Raw genomic sequence first — 23,951 nt, forward strand, 5'->3', positions numbered from 1 at the left:
AGCTGGAATGGATTCTTCAGCATCGGAATCTTCATAAGTAGAAAAAGGAGCCTCTGGCTGGTCTGTAATGTCTGAGTCATCCGCAGAATCATCAGAGGACACTGGCTCGGGGGGCTCTGCTCTAGGTCTCTTTTCTGGGGACTGAGAGGCCCTGTCTGGGTGAGATTGGGATCCCCTAATTAAGGATATTAAATCTTCTGCCAGAGTAAGCATTTGTGAACTTGAAGTGGGCCTGTGTGAGGGGGGCTTAACAGGCACTGATTTGGCTGCTTTAGCCCTGGCAAAGGCCTTAATAGACATGGCTGCAGGAGGCCTAGCAGCACCACGTGCTGGGGTAGAGACATCCAAAGGGATGGTGTCTGATAAATCACTAGGAACCACAGTTGTAGGCAAAATTTCTGAGGCCGATTCAACTAAGGTAGCAGGAGCCTCAGTAGTAGTCATGGATTCGGCTGAAGATTGACCAGTTTTCTCGGTTTCGGCCGAAACTGAGACACTCGCGGCTTGCTTAACCGTGGTTTCGGCCGAAACCGCGGACCGCGAGTGTCGGTCTTTTTCTTTGCGTTTTTTAACAATTTGGGTAGTCGGAGGATCCGACGGCATAATGTACGCAAAATCTGAGCCGAAAAACTGTTCAGCAAACTCAGACGCCTAAGCGTTCGTCGGTTGAAGGAAGCACAGGCCGAACAGGCTGCTACGTCGTGGTCTGGGCCTAAGCAAGGCAGACAGTAAGAGTGGAAATCTTTATGAGGTATTTGTTTCCCACAAGTTAAACAGTTATTGACTTTTTCTGACATCGGCTGAGGCAAGAAAGAGTCCCCAACGGGGTACTTAGCTTTTTAGAAGTCTTCGAAGTAGTATTCGGTAGTAGTAATCTCTGGATCTGACCGACCGGCACTTGCGAACAGCTTCTGCTTCGGGCACCACGCGGCAAGAAAGACTGGGGAAAATGGCGTCGGCTGATGCCTTTATACCCGAAGACCAGCAGAGATGACGTCGGGTGAAGTGCGACATCAGCCGAAGCCGGACCCAGACTTTGGAATCCGGCCGACCGAAGGGCTGCCTGACGACAGGACAACCCATTTGTTATGACTGCAGATGCATCCATGAAGGACATCATGAAGAGCTCTACAATCTTGTAGCCCAGGCAGATATGACCCTAGCCCTGAGTAGCATCCTGCCATTGCCCAGAATGATACCGTAGTACAAGGACAAAAGCATTGACTTCATCAATTGGCTAAGCTTCTGGTGTCATTCTAAAGGGATCCAGTATCTGTTGGCCTGGGACAACATGGTCGACAGACCACGATGCTTTGCCAGAGATGGCCTGCACCTGTCTCCCCTGGGATTCCGGACACTGGCTAAGGGTCTTGCCACCCCTATAGTGCCTTTTTTAGGCAAGGTTCAAATGACAAATTCACCACCTTAACAGGAACAGGCAAGCAAAAACTGAAGATAATGCTACTCAATGCTAGAAGTCTAAATCTCAAAATGCACTAACTCGATGCACTCCTTAAAATGGAGAACATCGATATCTGTGCAGTGACTGAGACCTGGTTCAAGGCTCCAAAGAGGACCCCTGCATTATCAAGCTGTAACTCATACCACACTTTTCAGCCATCTAACCTGGACCAGAACAACAAAGGTGGAGGTGTGTCCATATTCATTAAGGATATCCATACCTCCAGGCTAGTTGTGCAGCATAATGCATCTGAGGTTATCCAAGTGCAACTAACTCGGGAAAAACTGCAATCCAAATTGTAGCTTGCTACAGATCCCCACCATTCCCCAGGATTCCCACTCCTCTTTTCTTGATATACTGGAAAATATTAGGGTTCAACCAAACACCCTAATAATGGGCGATTTCAACTACCCCACCATTAACTGGGAAAACTACTCATGTATCAACTCCTTCGCTCAATGCTTTCTGGAATTCATATATTCCAATGCCCTGGATCAACTTATCCACACCCCCACCAGGGGCAACAATATCCTAGACCTAGTCATTACCAACATGAGTGACCGGTGTTCCACACCTGAAGTCAACTCCTCGTTGGTCAGATCACACCATAAGGTAATCACCTTAGATATCCGCATCCTGCCCCCAGCCACCATTAAGGAAACCATGGTAAAAAATTTCTCCAAAGCCAACTTCATGCTTCTTAAGACAGAAGTGACAAACTTCATGACACCCATGCAGATGGACAATACAGTTACGACTGCTGAATCCTACGTAAATGCACACTGTAAGCACTTACACGACTGCGTGGATCATGCTATCCCAAACAGAACCAAGATGCTATCCTCCAAAAAAAGGAAGCCAATCTGGTGGTCCCCAGCCATAAACAAACTCTACAAAAGAAGGAAGAAACGTTTGCAAAAGAGAGTAAAATCCCATGAGTGGAGGAGCTCCATGGTCAGCCTCAGTAAGAAGCTGAGATCCCTTATAAGATTCACCAAAGCTAGCTACAAAAACAAAATTGATTCTAAGGGCAACCACAAAGCATTCTATAGCTATGTCAAGAATCTCAATGGCAACATCCAGATCTGCTCTGAGTTACAGCACAACGGCACGGAAATTACAGAACCAACTGATATTGCCAACATCTTAGCAGATAGGCTCAGTGCTAACTTTACCCGCCTCTCAACCCCTAAAAGGCCCATATCTATATACAGGAAGAATGCAGAGTCCCTGTAATCACATCTATGCAGGTAAAAGCTGCACTCTCTAAAACCAAAAACACACCATACATGGGACTGGACAACATCCCAGGCTGCGTTTTACACAAACTTCAGAATGAAAGCACAGTTGTGTACACTTAACATAAATGTAGATGTTCGAGTGTATTCACTGTTGCAGTCATCACATTTGGGTTATCTGCTTGCAGGAGCCCTCAGTTGGCCTGATTAACAAAGTCTTGGGTCCTGCGTCAGTTGCTGTCCCTTCTTCTGTAACGTCAGGTCGTCAGGGGTATAAAACATGCAGCTGACGCCATTACATCAGTTTTTCTTGCCCCAGATGTCAGGTGCCCCCAATGGGAAGCAATTAAATGTATAAATATACAAGGTTATACCTCCCACACAAAAAAAGCAAATACACCAAAAAGCATTTGAGCATAGTAAAGGAGAGTAGAGGTATAGCCCAAAGAAGAAAGGGGGCCAGAGGGAGGGTAACAAGGACTGCAACAGTGAACACACTCGAACATCTACATTTATGGTAAGTGTACACAACTGTACTGTGTTCTTCATGTTTCACTGTTGAAGTCATCACATTTGGATAGATTCCCAAAGCTAAGGATGGGAGGAGGCAATTAGATAGCATTAGGACCAGCTATAAGACCTTGCAAAACTGCAGTGGTAAAGCCAGCTCTGGATTTAGAGAAAATTAGCAGATGGTAATGCTTGGTGAAAGTATGTACAGAACTCCAGGTAGCAGCTTCTAGGATGTCCCTGGAAGGGACGCCTCTGAGAAAGCTGTAGAGGTAGATGCAGCCGTGGTTGAGTGGGGTCCGATCCCCTGTGGGATAGGTTTTCCATGGTGCTTGTAGCAGAAATGAATGCAATGGCCTATCCATCTGGAAATGGTTTGCTTTGAAATAGCCTTCCCCTCTGCCCCTGCAGCAAATGCCACCAGAAGTTGTTCAGATTTCCTTTGAGGTTTAGTCCTGTCCAAGTAGAATTTAGGTTGTTTGTGCACATCTAATGAGTGCAGTATCCGTTCCCCTTTGTTCTGTGGATTAGGAAAGAAGGTTGGAAAATGAATGGACTGATTAAGGGCCACACTGGATACCACCTTGGGCATGAAGGAGGGATTGGCCCTGAGGGACACCTTGTCTGCATGAAAGATGATGAAAGGCTCCACTGCCATAAGGGCCTGTAATTCAGATACCCTTCTTGCTGAAGTTATTGCTAAAAGGAAAGCTGTTTTCCAAGAAAGGAATTTTAAATCTGCAGCAGCAGCTGGCTCGAAAGGGGGAAGAGTGAGTTCTCCAATACAAAGTTAAGGTCCCAGGCTGGAGTTGGAGCTCTCCTGGGTGGTCATAAATTTTTGGCCCCTCTGAGGAACTGCTTGAGCAGTGGATAAGAGAAGAGGGGAGTTTCTGTGTCATAATGAGCTGAAATGGCTGAGGCATGAAATTTGATGGCGGAGAAAGACAGGCCCTTGTGAAGCATCTCAATTAAGTATTGTAAAATCTAAGGTAAATTGGGTACTGCTGAGCTCATCCCTTGAGATTGGTTCCAGGCACAAAACCTTTTCCATTTCTCAGCATAACATTTTCTAGAACTAGGCCTCCTTGCCTCTAAAATAATATCCATCACTGGTTTATTGAGGGATGGTAAAGTAGAGCTTAGGTAATTAGCCAGGCTGCTAGGTTCAGTGTTTGAAGCTGAGGGAGCAGAATCTGGTTCTCCTGCTGAGACAATAGGGTAGGAGTCTGAGGCAGGTGCCCTGGGGCCAACAGTGACACACTGCGCAAGAGGGAGTACCAGTGTTGGCGTGGCCAGACTGGTGCAATCAAAATCATACTTAGTTTGTCTTGTTTGATCTTTAGTAGTACTTTGGATAGCAGAGGCAGAGGAGGAAATGCATAAACTGATAGTTTTTTTACAGCTGAAGGACAGAGCATCCACTTTCCAAGCTTGCTTGTGGGGAGTCCTTGTGCAAAATTTGTCCAATTGACAGTTCTGATTGGACGAAAACAGGTCTATATCTGGGCTCCCCCATTTGCTTGTCAACATGTTGAAAATCCTTGGTTCCATGAGGTTTCTGCTTAGTTCGTCTGCCAGTGTATTTAGTTTTCCTGGCAGGAATTGAGCTTGTAGATGCACTTGGTATCTCAGGGCTGTGTTCCACAATGCCAGGGCTAGTCTGCAGAGGGGGTAAGAATGTGTACCCCCCCTGCTTGTTTATGTACCACATAACTGTCCTGGAATAATGTGGTCCTTGAAGGCTGTCAGAGCATTTTGTACAGCTAACATTTCTTTTTGATTGATATGCAGGTGCATTTGACTTGGGTTCCATTTGCCCTGAATGCACTTCCCTGCCAGGTGTGCCCCCCCATGCATAGTCTGATGCGTCTGTTGTTAGGGTTTGGGAGGCAGGGGGTAGTGTGAATCGTACTCCCTTGTTTTGGTGGCAGGCCTCTGCCCACCAAAGGAACTCTAGGCGTATGCAAGGTATGATAGGAATCATTGCTTCTAGATCCTGAGAATGTTGACACCATAGGCTTTTTAGATACTACTGTAGTTTCCTCATATGCAGTCTTGCATATGGAATTAGAAGAATGCAGAAGGCCATGAACCCCAGGGCTTGAGGTATCTGCCTTGCAGATGGCAGGGTTTTTGTGGCCACTTGTTTGAAGTAGGTTGTCAAATGAATTTGTTTCTCTGGTGTAAGGAAAGCCATCTGGGAAGTTGTATTCAAGCTTGCTCCCAGGAATATAATTTGTTGACAGGGTACCAGGTGTGATTTCTTTTCATTTATGGCGTACCCCAGACAAGTTAGCACCCTTTGTATAAAGCCCATATGATTCAAAAGTATGTCCTGGCTTTCTGCCTGAATTAGACAATCGTCCAGGTATGGGTATATCTGAATATTTCTTTGCCTGCAAAATGCAAAGACTGGAGCTAGGCACTTTGTGAATACCCTGGGCACAGTAGATAAGCCAAAGGGCAGTGCAGAGAACTGATACTGCATGTAAGCCTGTTTTGAAGCGTAGATATCTTCTGCAAGATTCCCTGATTGGGATGTGCAGGTATGCCTCCTTTAAATCGAGTTTGCCAACCAGGCGTCTTTGCCTAGCATAGGGAGCAAGAGGTGAAGAGTCAGCATCTTGAATTTTGGAATCACCAAAAAGGTGTTTAGAGTACACAGGTCCAACATACAATGCCATGAATTGTCTTTTCTGGGTACCAGGAAATGTCTTGAGTAGAAACCTTGTCCCTTTTCCTCCTCTGGTACCAACTGAATAGCCCCCATGCTTAAGAGAAAAGATACTTGCTTTTGGGGCTCTGCCCAATGATTTGGGGGTAGATCTGGCCACCCGCTTGGTGTTGGTAATGTGTGGAAGTGAAATGTGTATCTCTGGACACTATGTTTAAAACCCATTTGTCCTCGGTAATGAGTTCCCAGTTTTTTGCATGAAGAGCAATCTTCCCCCAAATGAGCAGTCAGTTGAGAAGTGCTTGGCAGTTTTAAAAAGAAGTCAGTGAGACAGTTTACCATAGGGGAGAGTTTTATTACTCCCAGAATTGGAAGTGGAGGCCCCCCACTGCTTAGACCGGTGCGTACCCTGGGACTGAAGCCTGGGAGCTCTGCTGGCTCTGGGTTTGGACTGAGAAGGTCTAGAAGAGGCAGGAAAGGACCAATTCTTGGAAGGCCAATGCCTACTAAACCTTGGAGCTTGTACTTGTAAAATATCTTTAACAGTTTGCATAGATTTAGCTTTTTCCTCCATTTTTTTAAGAACTTCTTCTGCCTTATTGCCAAACAGGCGGTCCTGGTTTAAGGGAGCATCGAGTAATTTTGCTTTAACATAATCTGGCAAGGATTGCTCCTTAAGCCAAGCATGCCTTCTAAGTACAGACCCAGTTACAGCAGCCCTGCAAGAAGCCTCTAGTGAATCAAAACCACATTGCAAAATATGTTTTCCAACTTGTTCAGCTGAATGCAGTAAATCCTGTAAATCCTTATTTTCAGCACAATCAGGAATCAACATCATTTTCTGTTTAAGCAATCCAATAATATGCTGCTGATACTTTAACATATGAAACTGGCAGTTTAAGGCCCTAATGGCCAAAGCTGCAGAAGTGTATACCTTCTTACCCATCTATCCAGCACCCTGGAGTCTCTATCACTGGGGGTAGGATTTTTGGCAGTAGTAGCTTTAATGCACTTGGGTCCCTGTGAAATGGTCTCAGGATCCGCAGTAGGGTTTTTAAAAAGGAACTTGTGAGAGTCAAGAAACCTGTAATATCTACCAGGTTTTTTAAGACAGGAGGCAAACAGTCAGGGGCCAAGCTAGATTCTGAAAAGGCATCATCAACAATGTCTAGTACAGGAAGTATGGCTAAAGGCCTGTGTTGGGGCAGGAGTAAGAAATCCCTAAGCCTCTTTTTAGAATCAGAGAAATCCTGACTTTCCGAACGAAAATACTCCCTGAGGGTATGTAAGGTTTCACCAAAATAAAAATCCTCTGGGGGGAATGCAGATGGAATAGAGTCCTCTGCATCAGAATCCTCATAGATAGATGAGGGTTAATCCTGGTCATCAGAAGAAATAGAAAATTCAGAATCCTGATCAGAAGTATCATAAGCAAACTCAGTCCTAGATCTCTCAGAGGGGGAAGATTGGCTTCCCCTGATTAAAGTAATAAGGTCTTCAGCCATTCTTATCATTTGTATTTTAGGCATAGGGGCCTGGCCATGTGGTCTGGGCGTCAGTTTTCTAGGCATGGTTCAAGTTTTAGGCCTTGAAGAAGAAGATGGCGTTGGTATAATATGCAAGTCAGTAGGCCTGAATACACCCTCAGAAGCCGGTGCCTGCACAGCGGCTCCGAACCCATCCAAGGTAGAGACATCCGCAGGTTCCACAGTTGAAGCATCTTGCGGCATACCGGACTCTGAATGGGTCTCAGTAGAGGCCTGCAAATCTGAAGTATCAGGGGCTGCGAAAGCGCCTCACTGAGTACCGGTGAACTGGCGACTAGTTTAGGAGAAGCATCGTCGGCAGCTTTGAACCTTGGCGGCCTGTCTCTGTATTTATCTTTGCGTTTTTTCGGAATGTCGGTAGTCGGATGGCTTACTGAAGACATATCAGGATAATTGAACTGAGCACCAAAATATTTAGGAGCGTAACTATTCCGACGATGGATAATTCGTGGTTTAAATACGGCACAAAACCGACAGCGAGGTACATCGTGGTCAGGGCCTAGGCAAGGAATACAGTACGAATGAAAATCTTTATGAGGTATTTGCTTTCCACAAGTAATGCAATTATTTACTTTTACTGACATCGGTTTAGAGCAAGAAAAAGTTTCCCCAATGAGGTACTTGTCTTTTAGTTGAAGACTTCGGTTCTGAAACTCGAAAACGAAAATTTCAGGAGTCCGCCGACTGTCACTTGAGAACTGCTTCTGCTTCAGGCACCGCACGGCAAGAAAGACTGATGTAATGGCGTCGGTTGCATGTTTTATACCCCTGACAACCTCATGTCACAGAAGAAAAGATAGGAACCAACGCAGGACCCAAGACTTTGTTAATCAGGCCGACTGAGGGCTACTGCAAGCAGATAATCCAAATGTGATAACTGCAACAGTGAAACACGAAGAACATCTGGCTCCCCACCTAAGCACCACATTCAATCATAGTCTCATGTCAGGCTTTGTGCCCACTGAATGGTGCACAGCAACAGTTATCCAACTCTACAAAGGGGGAGCCACCACTGATCTTGGGAACTATTGCCATATTAGCCTGTCGAGCCTGGTCTACAAGGCCATGGAACATTTCATCATCTGAAAAAAAACAAAAAAATATACTTGTTTTCCCACCTTTCTAAGCTAGTATAGTCCAGTTTTCAGGTTAGTGCTGAATTCAGGGCTGTGTTACAAATTTCTGTGCTTGCCCATACCTTACTTGGATAGAAGGAAGTTTCTCTGTTCACCTGTGAGAGAGGGAAGCTTTGAGGAACCGTTTCAGCCTAGAAATTAGTAGTTTATTGGCCCTTTTGGGCTAATTTCTCTCTCTTTCATTTCCCTGCTATAAAATCCGCATTAGCGCGGTTTTGCGCACCAGGCAGCGCCGGTTAGCTAGGGTATAACTATTCCCGGCTCCACAAAGATTACTCTTCAATTTTTTTCTTGGACCTAGACAAACTTTCAACTTAAGAACTCAAACCATTCACTTCTCAGTCCGGCACTTACTCAAAACTCATACCAAGCACTAATAAACTTTAGCACTAAACCCCCCCCCCCCCTATAATGTAGGGAAGGACAAGGCTTTCTATTCGACCTTACCAGCCAATCAGTAAAACAGCTCACTGTACCTATCCAGGCATGTCCAAAGGGCAGTTTCAGGTGTACTCTCCGGTCCAAATGGTGAATGTGGGCATTTTGAGGCAATGCCTCATGTACACAGACAACCTTCTCCTCCTACCACCAAACACTAATACATGCATGAGATGCAATTATACAGCCAAACTGGAGGCTAAGCTCTTTCAACCCAAGAGTGGACCAGACAGACAAGAGGAGAAGGGAATTCCTTGCATCACACCACCAGTCTCACATAGACCTATGAAACCAGCACCGGCAAAAAACACACATAAATACACATACTTGGAGGCTCTAAATAAAAATCTGTAAAAGCAACAGAGATCTCCAAAGCAGACATCCAAGCAACCCCCACCCCCCCCAACACAAACCATGAAACACATACTTCACAAAACCAGTGTGCCACGCAATCACAGCCCTTAAGGCAAAATAACATACCCAACACACTAGTAATGGGTGACTCTATAGTCAGGTACACTGACATCCCACTCACTAGGCTGAACAAGGAGAAGGTTACTATTAGCTGCCTGTCGGGTGCCATGATCCACCACATAACACAAGCGGTCACTCCAGAACAAGTACAAATACGACTCTGTCATTGTCCATGTTGGTGTGAATGACCTGAGCTGTACCTCCCTGGACTACATGAAAAGAGACATTGAAGAGCTCTCTGATCACGTAGCCCAGACCGGTATGACCCTATCCCCGAGTAGCATCCTGTCCTCACCAAGAAGGATGCCAAGGTATAAAGACAAAATTATCAATTTCAACAACTGGGTAAGCTTCTGGTGTCACTCAAAGGGGATCCAGTGTCTGTCAGCCTGGTATGACATGCTCGACAAGCCATTCTGCTTCGCTAGAGACGGCTTGCACCTGTCACACTTAGGCTTTCGAATACTAGCCAAGGCTCTTGCCACCCCCATAGTGCCTTTTTAGGCAAGGCTCAAAAGACAAACCCACTGCCGTAAATAGCACAAGTAACAAAAAACTGAGGGTAATGCTACTCAATGCCAGAAGTCTAAACCTCAAAATGCATGCACTTGAGGCACTCCTCAGTATGGAGAAAATTGATATATGTGCAGTAACAGAAACCTGGTTTAAGGCTCCAGAGAGCACCCCAGCACTACCAGGCTACAACTCATACAATACATTCTGGCCACAAAACCTGGACCGAAATACAAATGGCGGCGGCGTATCCATATTCATCACGGATACCCTCACCTCCAGGTTAGTGGCACAGCACGATGCTTCAGAGATCATCCATGTGCAACTAACAATAGGCAGAACTGCAATTCAAATTGTTGCTTGCTACAGATCACCCACCATGTCCCAGGACCCCATTCCACATTTCTGGAAACACTGGGAAACATAAAGGTCCTACCAAACACCCTGATATTGGGTGATTTCAATTACCCAAACATTAACTGGGAGAACTAATCAAGCACTAACTCCCTTGTCCAACATTTTCTAGAATTCATAAACTCAAACACCCGGGATCAACTGGTCAACACCCCCACCAGAGGTGACAATATATTGGACCTGGTCATCACCAACATGGATGACCGGTGTTCCACACCGGAGGTCAACCCCTTGCTGGTTAGATCTGACCATAAACTAATCACTCTGGATATCCACATTCCGCCCCCACCCCCGGTCAAAGAAACCACTGTGAAAAACTTTTCAAAAGCAAACTTCACGTGACTTAAGACCGAGGTGGAAAGTTTCAAATCCCCCATGCTAAAGGATAACGCTGCCCAAGCTACAAAATCCTTTACTAATGCACTCTACGGGCACCTACAAGAATGCATGGTTCGTGCTATCCCAAGCAAAACCAAGACTCACTCCTCCAAGAAAAGGAAACCAGTCAGGTGGACACTGCCATAAACAAGCTATACAATAGAAGGAGAAAACTAGTACAGAAAAAAGTAAAATCCCAAGAAGAGAAGACATCCCTGATCAGTATCAGCAAGAAACTATGATCCCTCATAGAATCATCCAAGGCTAACTTCAAAAGAAAAATTGCCAAGGAATCCAAAGATAACCACAAGGCATTCTTTAGCTATGTCAAGAATCTAAGTGGCAATTCTCAGATCTGCTCGGAGTTAGTGCAGAATGGCACAAAATACACTGAACCGACCGATATCGCCAACATCCTGGCAGACAGGTTCAGTGCAAACTTCACCCCCCTCTCACCCCCAGAAGGGCCCATAACCATACCAGAAGAATGTAGTACCCCTAAAATCACAGACACTCAGGTTAAAACAGCCCTCTCCAAAGCCGAAAACACAGCATCAATGGGACCGGACGGTGTCTCAGGCTGTGTCCTACACAAGCTCAGAGATGAACTAACCCCCTCACCTAAACACACTGTTCAAACTCAGCCTCTCCACAGGCTATGTGCCCATAGAGTGGCACACAGCAACGGTTATTCCGCTCCACAAAGGTGGAGCCACAACAGACCCCGGGAACTATCGCCCTATAAGCCTGACTAGCTTGGTCTACAAGGCTATAGAGCACATCATCATGGATCTCATTAACAGAGACAATGGGAACCTCCAAATACTGGACCCTACCCAGTTCGGCTTTGTTAAGGGCTGCTCATGCCTCCTAAACCTAGTGGACTTCTTTGAGACAGTTACCAAGGCTACAGACGAGGGAAAGGTGGTCCACACAGCCTACTTAGACCTCGCAAAGACCTTCAACACCATTCCCCATTCTGGTATTATAGACAAGCTCACCATCCTGAACATAAACCCATAAATCACGAGATGGGCTGCCAACTGGCTCACGGACGGAACCCACATGGTAAGAGTTCAGGAGCTAGGTCTGATTCTAAACCGGTTACAAGTGGCGTTCCCCAGGGCTAAGTCCTAGGACCCCTCCTGTTCGGCATATACTTCCCAGAGGTACAGGCAAGCACAGGAGGACTATGGTTGACCAAGTTCGCAGACAACTGCAAACTAGGGGCTATAATTCCGGCTGACACAGTTATCCTCCAAAAGGGTCTCACTGAGACAGATGCCTGGTGTCAAAACCATGGCCTCAAGCTAAATGCCAAAAAGTGCACAGTCATCTCCTTAGGAAAAAACAAAGTACCTACAAACCACTACATAGGTGGCAGCCCCCTAAATACAGAAGACATAATAAGGGATCTGGGGACCCAAGTAGATAGTAATCTCTCCTTTGATAATCACATTGCCAAAGTGGTTAGAAAATCCTTCTATGTGGCCCACCTAATCACAAAAGGAAGAAAATAATGGAAGATCTAGCCACAATAATATACTGCAATGAATCTCGAACACCAAATAAAATCCAAATGCAATTTAATAATGTACAAAAAAGGAGGAGCGCTTTCGCGTAGTGTAACCTACGCTTCATCAGATAACATTAATTCAAACGCTTTGCAGTTAAATACTCATATACGCGGGAAAACACTTCATAATAGAACAATTAGCAATCAATTAATAGACAATGTAGGCAGCTATAATTCTTTATTATACAAATATATCACTTAAGGAGACAGTACTATAAGTTTAAAGTGCATATGCAAGTGGTAAACAATAGTCTGACTAGACTGTTACAAGCGTTACTTCATCAAAAATATGTCTCCTTATAAATAATAACAAAAGGGTTTGCATCCAGATCAAAAGAGGTCATTGTGCCCCTCTACACATCAGTCATCAGAACCATCATAGAGTACAACGCTCCATTTGAGATGTACCTTACAAGACACCTGCAACAGCTGCAAAGACTTCAGAAGTACCTCAACAAGACGATCACTGGCCTCAAACAGATGCCCTATGCAACTCGACTGAAGAAACTCCAGCTGTACTCGGCTGCATACCGCCTACTTAGAGGTGATCTCTGCCTGGCATACAAGGCCATGTCCAACTCAGAATTGATGGACATGCTCCACCTAAAGAAAACCATATCCTCTCTAGCCACACGCTCTAGGGATCTAAACCTCACCACAAGAATAAACAGGACGTGCTGGAGGGATAGATTCCTGTCCCAGAGATTCCCATGCTTTGGAACAAGATTCCAATCTACATTAGGCAGAGCTCCTCACTCTTCAAGAGAAACCTTGATGAGTGGATGGGAAAAGTACAGGTGTGTACACGTACCATAAATGTAGATGTTTGCGTGTATTCACTGTTGCAGTCATTACATTTGGGTTATCCTGCTGGCAGGTTGCCCTCAGTCGGCCTGAATTCCAAAGTCTTGGGTCCTGCGTTGGTTGCTGTCGCCTCTTCCCTGACATCAGGTCGTCAGGGGTATAAAAGGTGCAGCCAACGCCATTTTCTTCAGTCTTTCTTGCCGCGCGGTGCCCGAAGCAGAAGCAGTTTGCAAGTGTCGGTCGGCCGACTCCTGAGATTTTCATGTTCGCGTTTCAGATCCGAAGTCTTCATTAAAAGCTAAGTACCCCACTGGGGAAACTTTTTTCTTGCTCCAGACCAATGTCAGAAAAAGTTAATAATTGTATTTCTTATGGGAAGCAAATACCTCATAAGGACTTTCATTCTTACTGTATTCCTTGCCTAGGCCCTGACCACGACGTTTCTAGTTGTCGGTTTTGTGCTAGATTTAACCAACACACTATTAAGCGTCGATACAATTTTGCATTAAGCTATTTTGGGTGAAGATTTAATTATACAATGTCATCGGATAGCCATCCGACTACCGGAGTTCACAAAAAATGCAAAGAAAAAGAAAAAGAAAAAGACAGGCAACCGAGGTCCAAAACCGACAACGAAGCTTCTCCTAAGCAAGTCGCCGGTTCTCAGTGAGGCACTTTCGCAGCCCCTGACGCCCGCTACTTTAGAGTCGCAGGCTGCTACAGACTCCCACGTGGAGTCGGCCAGGCCGCTGGAAACTCAAGGTATTGGAGCCTCGGAGATTATTCCCTCAGATGGGTCCGGAGCTGCTGAGCAGGCATCGGCTTCTGAGGGTGTATTCAGACCTAAACAATTACATATTAAACTGACTTCAAAGGCAAAGACTAAAACACCTTTAAAGGCAAAGAAACAAGTTCACCAGCCACATGGACAGGCCTCCATGCCCAAAAAAACAGATGCTCAAAATGGCCGAAGACTTAATTACCTTGGATCAGGGGTTCCCATCCCCCTCCTGATAACACAAACAAATGTAATAACTGCAACAGTGAAACACGAAGAACATCAGAAAGTTTACCCTGGGGATCACTTCAGTGGCTCTGCTGGACAGTGGCACAGGGAACTAATCTAAGGGGGCGGCGAAAGCCAACACATTCCAGCTAGGCTTATAAATGCTTTTGGGCAGATAGCCTAATACCTACCTATGAACCTATGGAACTCATAAACAAAGACATTGGTAATCTCCAAACTCTGGACCCCACCCAGTTCAGGTTTGTGAAAGGCAGATCATGCCTTCTGAACCTGATCGACTTCTTTGAGGCAGTCACCAAAGCCATTGACGAGGGTAAGGTGGTTCACACAGCCTATCTTGACTTCACCAAGGCTTTCGACACCATCCCCCATTCTGGAATTGCAGCTAAACTCACTAAGCTAGGTATAAATCCCTACGTCATAAGATGGGTTGCCAAATGGCTCACTGACAGAACCCACACTGCAAAAGTTGCAGACTCCAAATCTGACTTCTATCCAGCGACAAGTGGAGTACCACACGGTTCAGTCCTGGGGCTCTCCTATTTGGTATCTACTTCTCTGAAGTACAAGCTAACACAGAAGGCCTCTGGCTAATGAAGTTCGCAGATGACTGCAAACCAGGAGCCATAGTAGAGTCCCCAAATGATGTGGACATCCTACAGAAGGGGCCTCACTGAGACAGATGGCTGGTGTCAGAGCCATGGCCTCAAGCTCAATGCCAAAAAATGCATTGTCATCCCCTTTGATAAAAACTCTGTACCCATTAACTACCACATAAACGACAGTCTACTTAACGCAGAATGTGTGACCCAGGTGGACAGTAGTCTTTCCTTTGATAATCACATCGCCACAGTAGTCAGGAAATCCTTCTATGTGGCACACCTCATCACAAAAGGGTTCACATTCAGGAAAAGAGAGGTCAATGTTCCCTCTACTCGGCACTCATTAGACCCATTATAGAGTACAACTCCCCTGTTGGAATGTACCTCACAAGACATCTGCAGCAGCTGGAAAGGCCACAGAAGTACCTCACAAAGAGGATTACTGGCCTCAAAACAGATGCCCTACACTGACCATCTCAAAAAACTCCAGCTTTACTCTGTAGCACATCGCCTACTCTGAGGAGATCTCTGCCTAACATATACAGCTATGTTAAACCCAGAGCTGTTGGACATGCTACACCTAAAGAAATTCCAATCCCTGTGAACTACACGCTCTAGGGACCTAAACCTTGTCACCACAATAAATAGGACATGCTGGAGGGATAGATTCCTGTCCCAGAGACTTCCTATACTCTGGAACAAGCTACCAATCTATGTCAAGCAAAGTTTCTCATTAGCACTCTTCAAGAAAAATCATGATGAGTTGATGGGAAATAGGAAATACACCCTGGGGATCACTTCTGTGGCTCTGCTCGAAAGGGGCACAGGAAATTAACTTTCTTGGGTGGCGTAAGCCAGGGAACCTTGTTGGCTAGGCTTACTTAGGCCCTTGGGCCGATAGCCTAGTACCTACCTTTGAACCTAATAGGTTATGAAAATAGAATATGATTTTTACAATTGATTTTTTACATGCAAAGTGTATATGTATATATTTATATGTATTTTTTGATTGCCAAATCGACTAAGGTTGATATATTTCCAGCCATGTAGTATATTGTCTTGGATAAAATCACAGAATTAATAATCTACTTAATAATCTGGTTAAGTAAGAGGTACCATATCATTATAAATTTTATTTAAAGTACATAAGGGTTGTATTATTATGACAGCTACTAAGTAGGGCAGGACCAGCTCGAATGTCACACTGATGGAGGAAGGGATGTAAATTTAACGTGTACCAATAACACTTTGTTTTACAGCACAATAAACCACTCCCTTGCCTGATAAAAAGTGTAGATATATATATATATATATATATATATATATATATATATATATCTTTAGAAAGCTTGTGAGGAAACTCCTACTCTATTTTTGTTTTACTTGGATCGCTTGTCTGTGCACTTAATAAAGGATTTTTGACTGGAAACAGACTGCCTGCCTTGCTTGGATTACTTTCGAATACTTAGTAATTCTGTACAATTTATTATTTATATTTTTTTTTTTTACTTAAGGCGAGTTTAAGTTCGTTACTTCTACTACTATTGACTGATCTGATTAATATACAGTAATTAACTAGAGATATACGGACTGAAAATCTTTCACACACCGAAGTTTCTTACACTGTTTTATTTCCAATCTTTTCTAACCTCCTCTGACTGATTCTCATAGTTATCATGCAATATTTTATATGGTCTACTAATTATTACTTTCTTAATGGCAACTTCTGCTAAGATTCTACTAAAAACTCTACCAGTGGTGGTCTTTCATTTAGGACTCCCCTATTTTTTTCTCTTTGCCTCTACTTTGATATCAATCCATGATAAGGAAGGCAATCTCTAACATGCAGTCCAAATAAATTCTTGACATATTTTCATTCTGTTACCTTTCCCTCTCTGGTTATTTACTCAAATACCTTGGTTCCTTTGCCAGTTTTCTCCAGTAAATTCCAGCCCCTTCTTGCTATTGTCTGTATCCATAATTGCAATCATCCTTATTGGCAGAATCCCCTTTCTCCACTCCCATGTTGGTTTAGTTCTAAGAATACTTTCTGCTACTTTATGAATAGAATATTCTGTATGATTACTGTTATTCTCCTTAAAGGCCTGCATCAAAAATCCCAGTCTCTACTTGTTCCTTGAGCTTCCACCCTGTTTCATCATCATGTCTTTTCACTTTGAACTATAGTTTTCTGCTTGTGCTATGTATAGGAGACTTAACTGCGTTGCTTTGAAATGCTCCTTCAAATTGGGTAATCCCAATATGCTCTGTTCTACTGGAAGAATAAACTTATTCCACTTGGTTCTTGCCCCCCCCCCCCCGACAAAATCCTTCAGCTCTTTATTAATTGCTATCCACAACTTCTCCTCTGGTTGATAAAAATATGCCTAACCTGTGTATAAGATTAAAGAGACTATAAATATTTTAACTGTTTGTATCTTACTACTGATATACATATAATAGGAGCTTCCATTTTCCAGTGTTTGTATTCTCTTTTGTTTAGTCTCTTCCCCCATATCCTTAGCTGCCACACCAGAATTATTTTAATCCATACTCCTAAATACTTCATTTTATCACGTCCTCATAAGCATGGATATTGCTGAACGAATTTGTATGTGGGTACATAGTTTACAGCTATTGCCTTTGTTTTAGCTTCATTAATTTTGTATCCTGAACAGATTTGAAACTGTCTCAATATGTTCCATAGCGCTGTAATGTCCATTTCTAGTTTTGTCAGGTATAAAGTAATGTTAAACTACTATAACTTTGAGACAGACTGAAAAGACAACATCAGATTAATACATCAATAAGCCCAGGCAAACTATGTGACAACCTAGGTGTCACAGCTTTGTTAAAGATGCCACTGATATACCACCTGCTTCAACACTAGCACCCTTACTCATAATTATCTTCCTATGCCCTCTGTCTGTTCCTTAAACAAGCATTTCTAACATATTACAGGTACAATTTTAACACAAGACAAACAGCTACATAAAATGCAAAATGCATCATACCTTACTGCTCATTCGCCTTGCAGGGGTTGCAGAAGTAGCCTGTGCCTGGCTTTCTTTTAATTTCCTTGCTTGCTCCAGCTGAGCTTTAAGACTTGCAGCCATCTCCTTTAAAATGAGAAAAACACAATCACTTTGTGCCATTCATGTAATCTACACAAACGTTCATCTCTGCAATGTTGATTCACCCTAATGTCCAACTGACATCTGAGGAAACACAACAGATGTCAAGTTATGCAGGATTTTAAGGTAAACAAAAAAGATTATAATAAACAACTTTCTGTTAGCATCATAATGGGAAAGGAATATCTAAAACCGTTAACCAATCATTTCAGACTTATGAATGTAGTACTCTTGTCACAACTGTCCTTTCCTCAAAGGCAAAAAAAAAGAACAGCTTCATATTGCTGTGTAAAACTTACTCCTTAGAAATTTACAACATACAATGAACAAGAAAGAATCATCAGAAAACTAGTAATCATCAATGTGAAATGCAAAAACAGTGAACCAACAAGTATGACCAACAAAATGAAATGGGAAGCAGTGAAGTAATAGAAAAAAAGCAACAACACTTGGCTGTATTCTCACATTGAACTGCAAAATAATTATATGAGAAAGGAAAATTAAGTTTATCTAAATTTTATATCGAAATCTTACAGGCATGCTATGCACTGATGAAAGGCAGATGATTACAAATTAGGAGCTGTCAATGAATCGCCAGCGGACACAAATGTTATCCAGAAAGAGATGACAAATTTAAACAACTGATGCCAGAGTCATAGAGTAAAAGTAAATGCCAAGAAATGCATACTAGTATCATTCAAGAAGCTATCCACTCCTGGTAAATACCATACTGACAACACACCCCTAAGAACTGACCCAGTAGTCAGGGACGTGGGGACAAACATAGACAGCAATCTAGCCTTTGATCATTACGTGTCTACAGTAGTAAGGAAATTACTCTATGTTGCGAAACTTATAAGCAAGGGTATGGCATCCAGGTCCAAAGAAGTCATTGTTCCACTGTATTCGACATTCATCAAAACTATCATCGAGTACAATGCCCCCTTTAGTATGTACCTAACCAGGCATATTCAACAATTGGAACGTCCACAGAGGTTATTCATTAAAGGAATACAGGCCGTAAGTAACATGTCCTATGCAGACTGCCTCAAGACCCTATCCCTGTATTCTGTCTCCTACAGGCCATTGAGAGGAGATGTACACAAGGCATTGTCATACCCCACTCTGATGGCCCTCCTGCATATCCCCAAAACAAACAGCACCACAGTTACCCATTCTAAAGACTTTAAACCTTGCCTATGATATAAATAAGACCTGCTGGAGAGGGAGGTATGTACCCCAGATACTACCCCTTCTCTGGAACAGGCTCCCCATCCATGTGAAGCAGAGTTCCTCCCCTCAATTCAAGTCGAACTTGGACAAGTGGATGGGGAATAGGAAATTCATCCCTGGTCTGGCACTTATGTCTCTAATGGACACAGACAACCTGCAAATGGTTCATTTCCCAGGCCCCTGCTTGTAAATGTTTCACCTCCCAAGCCCCTGCTTATACTTATCAAGGGTACCAGAACTTGTCAGAGACTTGGGATGCATGGCTCGGCTTAAAAAGGCCCTTGTGGTCATTAGCCTAGTAAACACCTATGACCCTATGAAGTTTAAGTGCACAATATTAACTTTGACATTTCAGAAGCTATGATACATATTAATCACATTTTAACTTTATGGCCCTCTTTTGTGAAAAAAGAGAAGGAAAGAGACTCATATGTGTCTTGCAAAGTGACTATGAAGTGAGATGCAACATTTCCTTCTGGGCTATTAAAGCTAAAGTAAAATAAGTTCATTGTTCTGTTTTGTGCCTATGCCCACATGCCAACACTCCCTACAAAGCTCATACTCATGCAGAAATAAGAGGGAATTGATGTTTTCTATATATGGTTCTTACTTTTTACTGGTATAGTCCGTTGTGCTTTCCAGCACATACATATAATGAATTGTCTCATTTCAATATCAATCTGCTCTTACAAGATACCAAGTTTTCAGGAAAACACTTTGCATCTTTCACATAAAACAACACTATTAGGTAGGCTTGTAATATTCGTGAAAATGAACTGAAACAGAGCAGGGCAAAGTCTGCAGAGAAAAACAAAATGTAAAATAATGTTTCAGTGATTTTGTATTTTTAACAAAACTATCTAAGATGCAAAGTTTCTAGTACAATGTTAACACAACAATAAAATTACTATGTGAAATGCAATGCATTGGTCAATGCCTAATTGTACTAGAGTGCATAATTAATATCACACTGTGAAGGAATATGAAAACTGGATCAAAAGAAAGAAGACATTGGTACTTAAAACAAATACGAATGGAGACAGCAGAAATGCTGTACCTATGAATCTGAAAATATCAACTGCCCATATATGCTACTGCAGGAGGGTTGTCCCCACTGTAACCCACTCCCCCCTTGCTAAAAATATGCTCTGAGACTGTACTTATCTTGAAATAAGAGTAATATTTGGATTTTCAATAAATCAAGTATTTTCTTTACCCAAGGCTAACATAATCTTAGAACTGATATATAAACACACACACACACAGACTTTGAGGACACTGGTAGAAAGCCACTACATGGGGGAGTCAAAGGGGACTAATCACCACCCCTGAAAAAAAGATAAACTCTGTAACTAAATATCAGTTATACTGTACAACACTGCTTGTGTACTGTTGCTTAATTCTGTAGTAATTTTATATGACATTATATGTGCACTAATACTTACAAATGGTACACTATGAACATAAACAAGTAGTGAATATTGCTGCAGTTAGGTTTAGAGAAAAAGAGCATGTAAAATACCTTACTTTTTTTGAAAACCTATATCAAAACTTATGTCTGCCTAGAAACAGAAGTAAGCAATAGATTAGCATTCTTACTTAAAAGCATACTGAAGATTTAAACAGGCAGGCCTAATGTATAAATTATTAAAATCTTATACAGCTTTAACCTACAAAGCAGTTTCTCTATCAGTTTGATGAATTCAAAACTAATAAACCAAACGGCAAACCTGGCATACTAATGTACTCAATAAAACAAAACAAAAACAGCCTAGCAAATGTTAACAACTTTAATAAATGACTAAGCAATTTAATTCCATAAACTACCAGAACATCATCAGTCACAAAAAAAAACATAATTTCCATGATTTAAAGATAGAAAAATGGTGCCAAAATTACATTCTACAAAAAATATAAAAAAATGAACATTACACACACAAAAAAACAGGCGAAAAATAAATTTTATCTATAGGATCTGCCAATATAATGCTCTCTGCTCCAATACAACTGCCCAATCGGAGGTACTATTTATTTATTTACAGGGATGGTCCAGCTGGGCCAGACGTGCTCATTTTCAGTGAGTCCCAGGGAGAAAAGCTCCACATATAACGACATTTCACATACAAAACAGAATTTACATGAATAAAAACATTTGGTACCTCTGCGTTTGTCAAAATATACTGCCAATCATTAGCGCACCGGAGTTCCGCTGTGGCGACCCCTAACTGGGAAAAGCCGAAAGACAACAACAACTGGCAGCTTATACAATTGGTGAAAAAACAGTACATAAGTAATCATTCTCACATCAAAGATATTATACAAGCAATACAGAGTATACACATGAGAACATTCCATATGAGTAGTTTTCGGCTAGAAGAATTTATATAAAGGACACTTCATGCAGTGGGTGCAAAGCCGATAAAGGAATTAGTTAGAGACTATGTACTTAAAATTTCCACATGTTTAGGAGGTGTAATAGCTAAGCGATAGGCTATATGACTCCTGTTGCAGGAATCAGCAAAGTCAGTGGATATTGTTGTAGATATAAGTAGGTATGTTATTAAGATAAGCTGTGAGAGTACCTGAATGTCTCACCTGGTTCAGTGGTAGGTCTATAAGGGTTAGGAAGAGAAGGAAGTAGACATGAGGGATCAATGGTACGACAATGAGGGTTAGTAGAAGAGGGAAGTGGACAGGATGGAGAGGCAAAGTAAGTAAAAAGACAGGTGGATGTGAAAGGAGGATGCCAGAGTAGTAGAGTAGGGGTGAGAATAGTCGGCTATTAATCGGCCACTATTTTTTACACTATGACAAAAGAAAATTTCTTAAAATCTTCATAAATTTCAGAAAGAATATACAAAGTGTTAGCAGTACTACCTTTCCAGACAGAACTACATTGGCAAAAAATATATAAAACAAACATTAGACACACAAAATTCATGCAAAATATACATTTCATCTAAAGGATCTGCCAATATAATTCTCTCTGCTCTAGTATAACCCACAATCCCCTCCTCCAATTGAGGGCACTATTTTTGCATTATGACAAAAAAAATTTCTTAACATCTTCACAAATTTCAGAAAGTTTCAGAAAGTATATACAAACTGTTAGCAGTATTAGCTTTCCAGACAGAACTACACTGGCATATCCTTCTTAATGCTACAGTTGCTCCGGGTATTAATGATACAATATCAATCGCTAGTCTTTTAAAAATGAGAGCCAACAATTTCCTAGTATAAAAATCCTGGGTTATTTATCTATTCATTTATTTTTATTCATTGATATATTTATGGATTAAAGTTTTTTTTTTAATGTGAAAGAAAATACTCAAATGATGACATCTATGTTTTGTATGATTTTCTTTTTTTTTTTTTTACATGTGTAATGTTTATTTTATATAATTTTTTTGTTAAATGGAATTTTGGCCCCATTTCCTTCTACTTAAATCATGGAAATGACATTTTTTATGATGGTGGATAAAGTTTGAAAATTTATAGAACGAAAGTGCTTAGCCTTTTATAAAAGTTGTTGACATGCTGGCGTTTTTTTACAATTTGATGATTTAACATTTTGTTATATAATGAAAAGCAGTACTTGAACATGGAATGACTCATCTAAATGGACTCAGTATATCACATTTCAGTAATACGGGAGTTGTTCTTCTGCTGGGAACCCCACAATATAAATGGAAAATGAGTATAATGCAACATGCCAAACTGAGAAAGTGAAATGCCTGTGAAACCCAAATGTATGACACTTGTGCAATAAACGCTGTATGCCAGATCTCCTTTGAGGGTTTGTAACAAAAGTATCAGGAAATTTCAAAAGGATATTTGGGCACAACATATGATTGCCAGTCTATCCTAGGGATTTCATTGCAGCCAGTGCTATACCTGATTGAAGCATGCTATCGCCAGCATATGCAGTTTGGGAATGCTAACTCTGTTGCCAACAAATGTTGCTTTTTCAACTGAAATCCAATATGTTTACACTGATAAACACAGAAAAGATAGATTCTGAACATATAATGCTTTCCTCGCCATAAGAAGTCATATCACACCTTAACTGGAAACAAAGTACAATGTAACAGGTAATAAAAACCATTATGTTTAGCACCCGTGTGAAACAGACCATATGGCAGTCACTTTTCAGGGAATGAAACAAAAGTGCCAAGTAATTACAGTACAGCAGACAAAAATTTCAATCAAAATATTCTACCATTAGTGATTTCAGTCCAGCTCAATCTTAAATGTGACTGCTGTACACTACCTTCCAAAACAAAAGCTTTGTTACAGGTTCATTGGTAGATTATAGATCATAGCTCTCAACCTCTTACCTCCAAACTCTAGAACAAATACAATGAAGCAGGGCCATTTTTAAAAATATTACTACTATTTGTTTAAAAGGTTGGCAAAATAAATGAATTCAAATAGTATAGTTTACTGTCATTATTAAAGTAATCCATTACCTTTTCTCCTAAAATCAACAGTTTTAGGTGGGAGAGAGCAACATTTTGTGCCAAATTCAGAGACGTCCTGAAACTCAGGTACAGACAATTGAAAGGTATGTGCTAGAACCATTAAGAGCCTAACCAACTGAACCTGTGGGTAAACTAATTTAAGAGAGCTCTCCTCTTTTGTGCAGGAAAATCATGCAGGATAACTGTCAGGAGAATTTATGGCTACCAATCAAATTAGGTTTATTTTGAAAGGGGCAAAAGTGCTGCTTTGACTGACATGTAGCATACACTTATTCTAAAGGTGGTGAATGTGCTGTGTAAGGAATCTATC

The 23,951-nt window shown here is 42.0% G+C and overlaps 1 protein-coding gene across 2 annotated transcripts in view; it reads right to left on the bottom strand.

Moving 5' to 3' along the window:
* The window catches only part of CWF19L2 (CWF19 like cell cycle control factor 2), a 1,774,451-nt gene that overhangs the window by 1,238,849 nt on the left and 511,651 nt on the right, over nucleotides 1-23,951 (bottom strand). For both annotated transcript variants that reach the window (XM_044072604.1, XM_044072603.1), the window contains exon 9: nucleotides 17,808-17,912. In XM_044072604.1, the coding sequence (XP_043928539.1) occupies nucleotides 17,808-17,912 (105 nt within the window). The remainder of the gene's footprint in view (nucleotides 1-17,807; nucleotides 17,913-23,951) is intronic.

The sequence above is a fragment of the Protopterus annectens genome, chromosome 5.part0 (assembly GCF_019279795.1).
Source record: "Protopterus annectens isolate FY-2018-M chromosome 5.part0, PAN1.0, whole genome shotgun sequence".
Taxonomy (NCBI): domain Eukaryota; kingdom Metazoa; phylum Chordata; order Ceratodontiformes; family Protopteridae; genus Protopterus; species Protopterus annectens.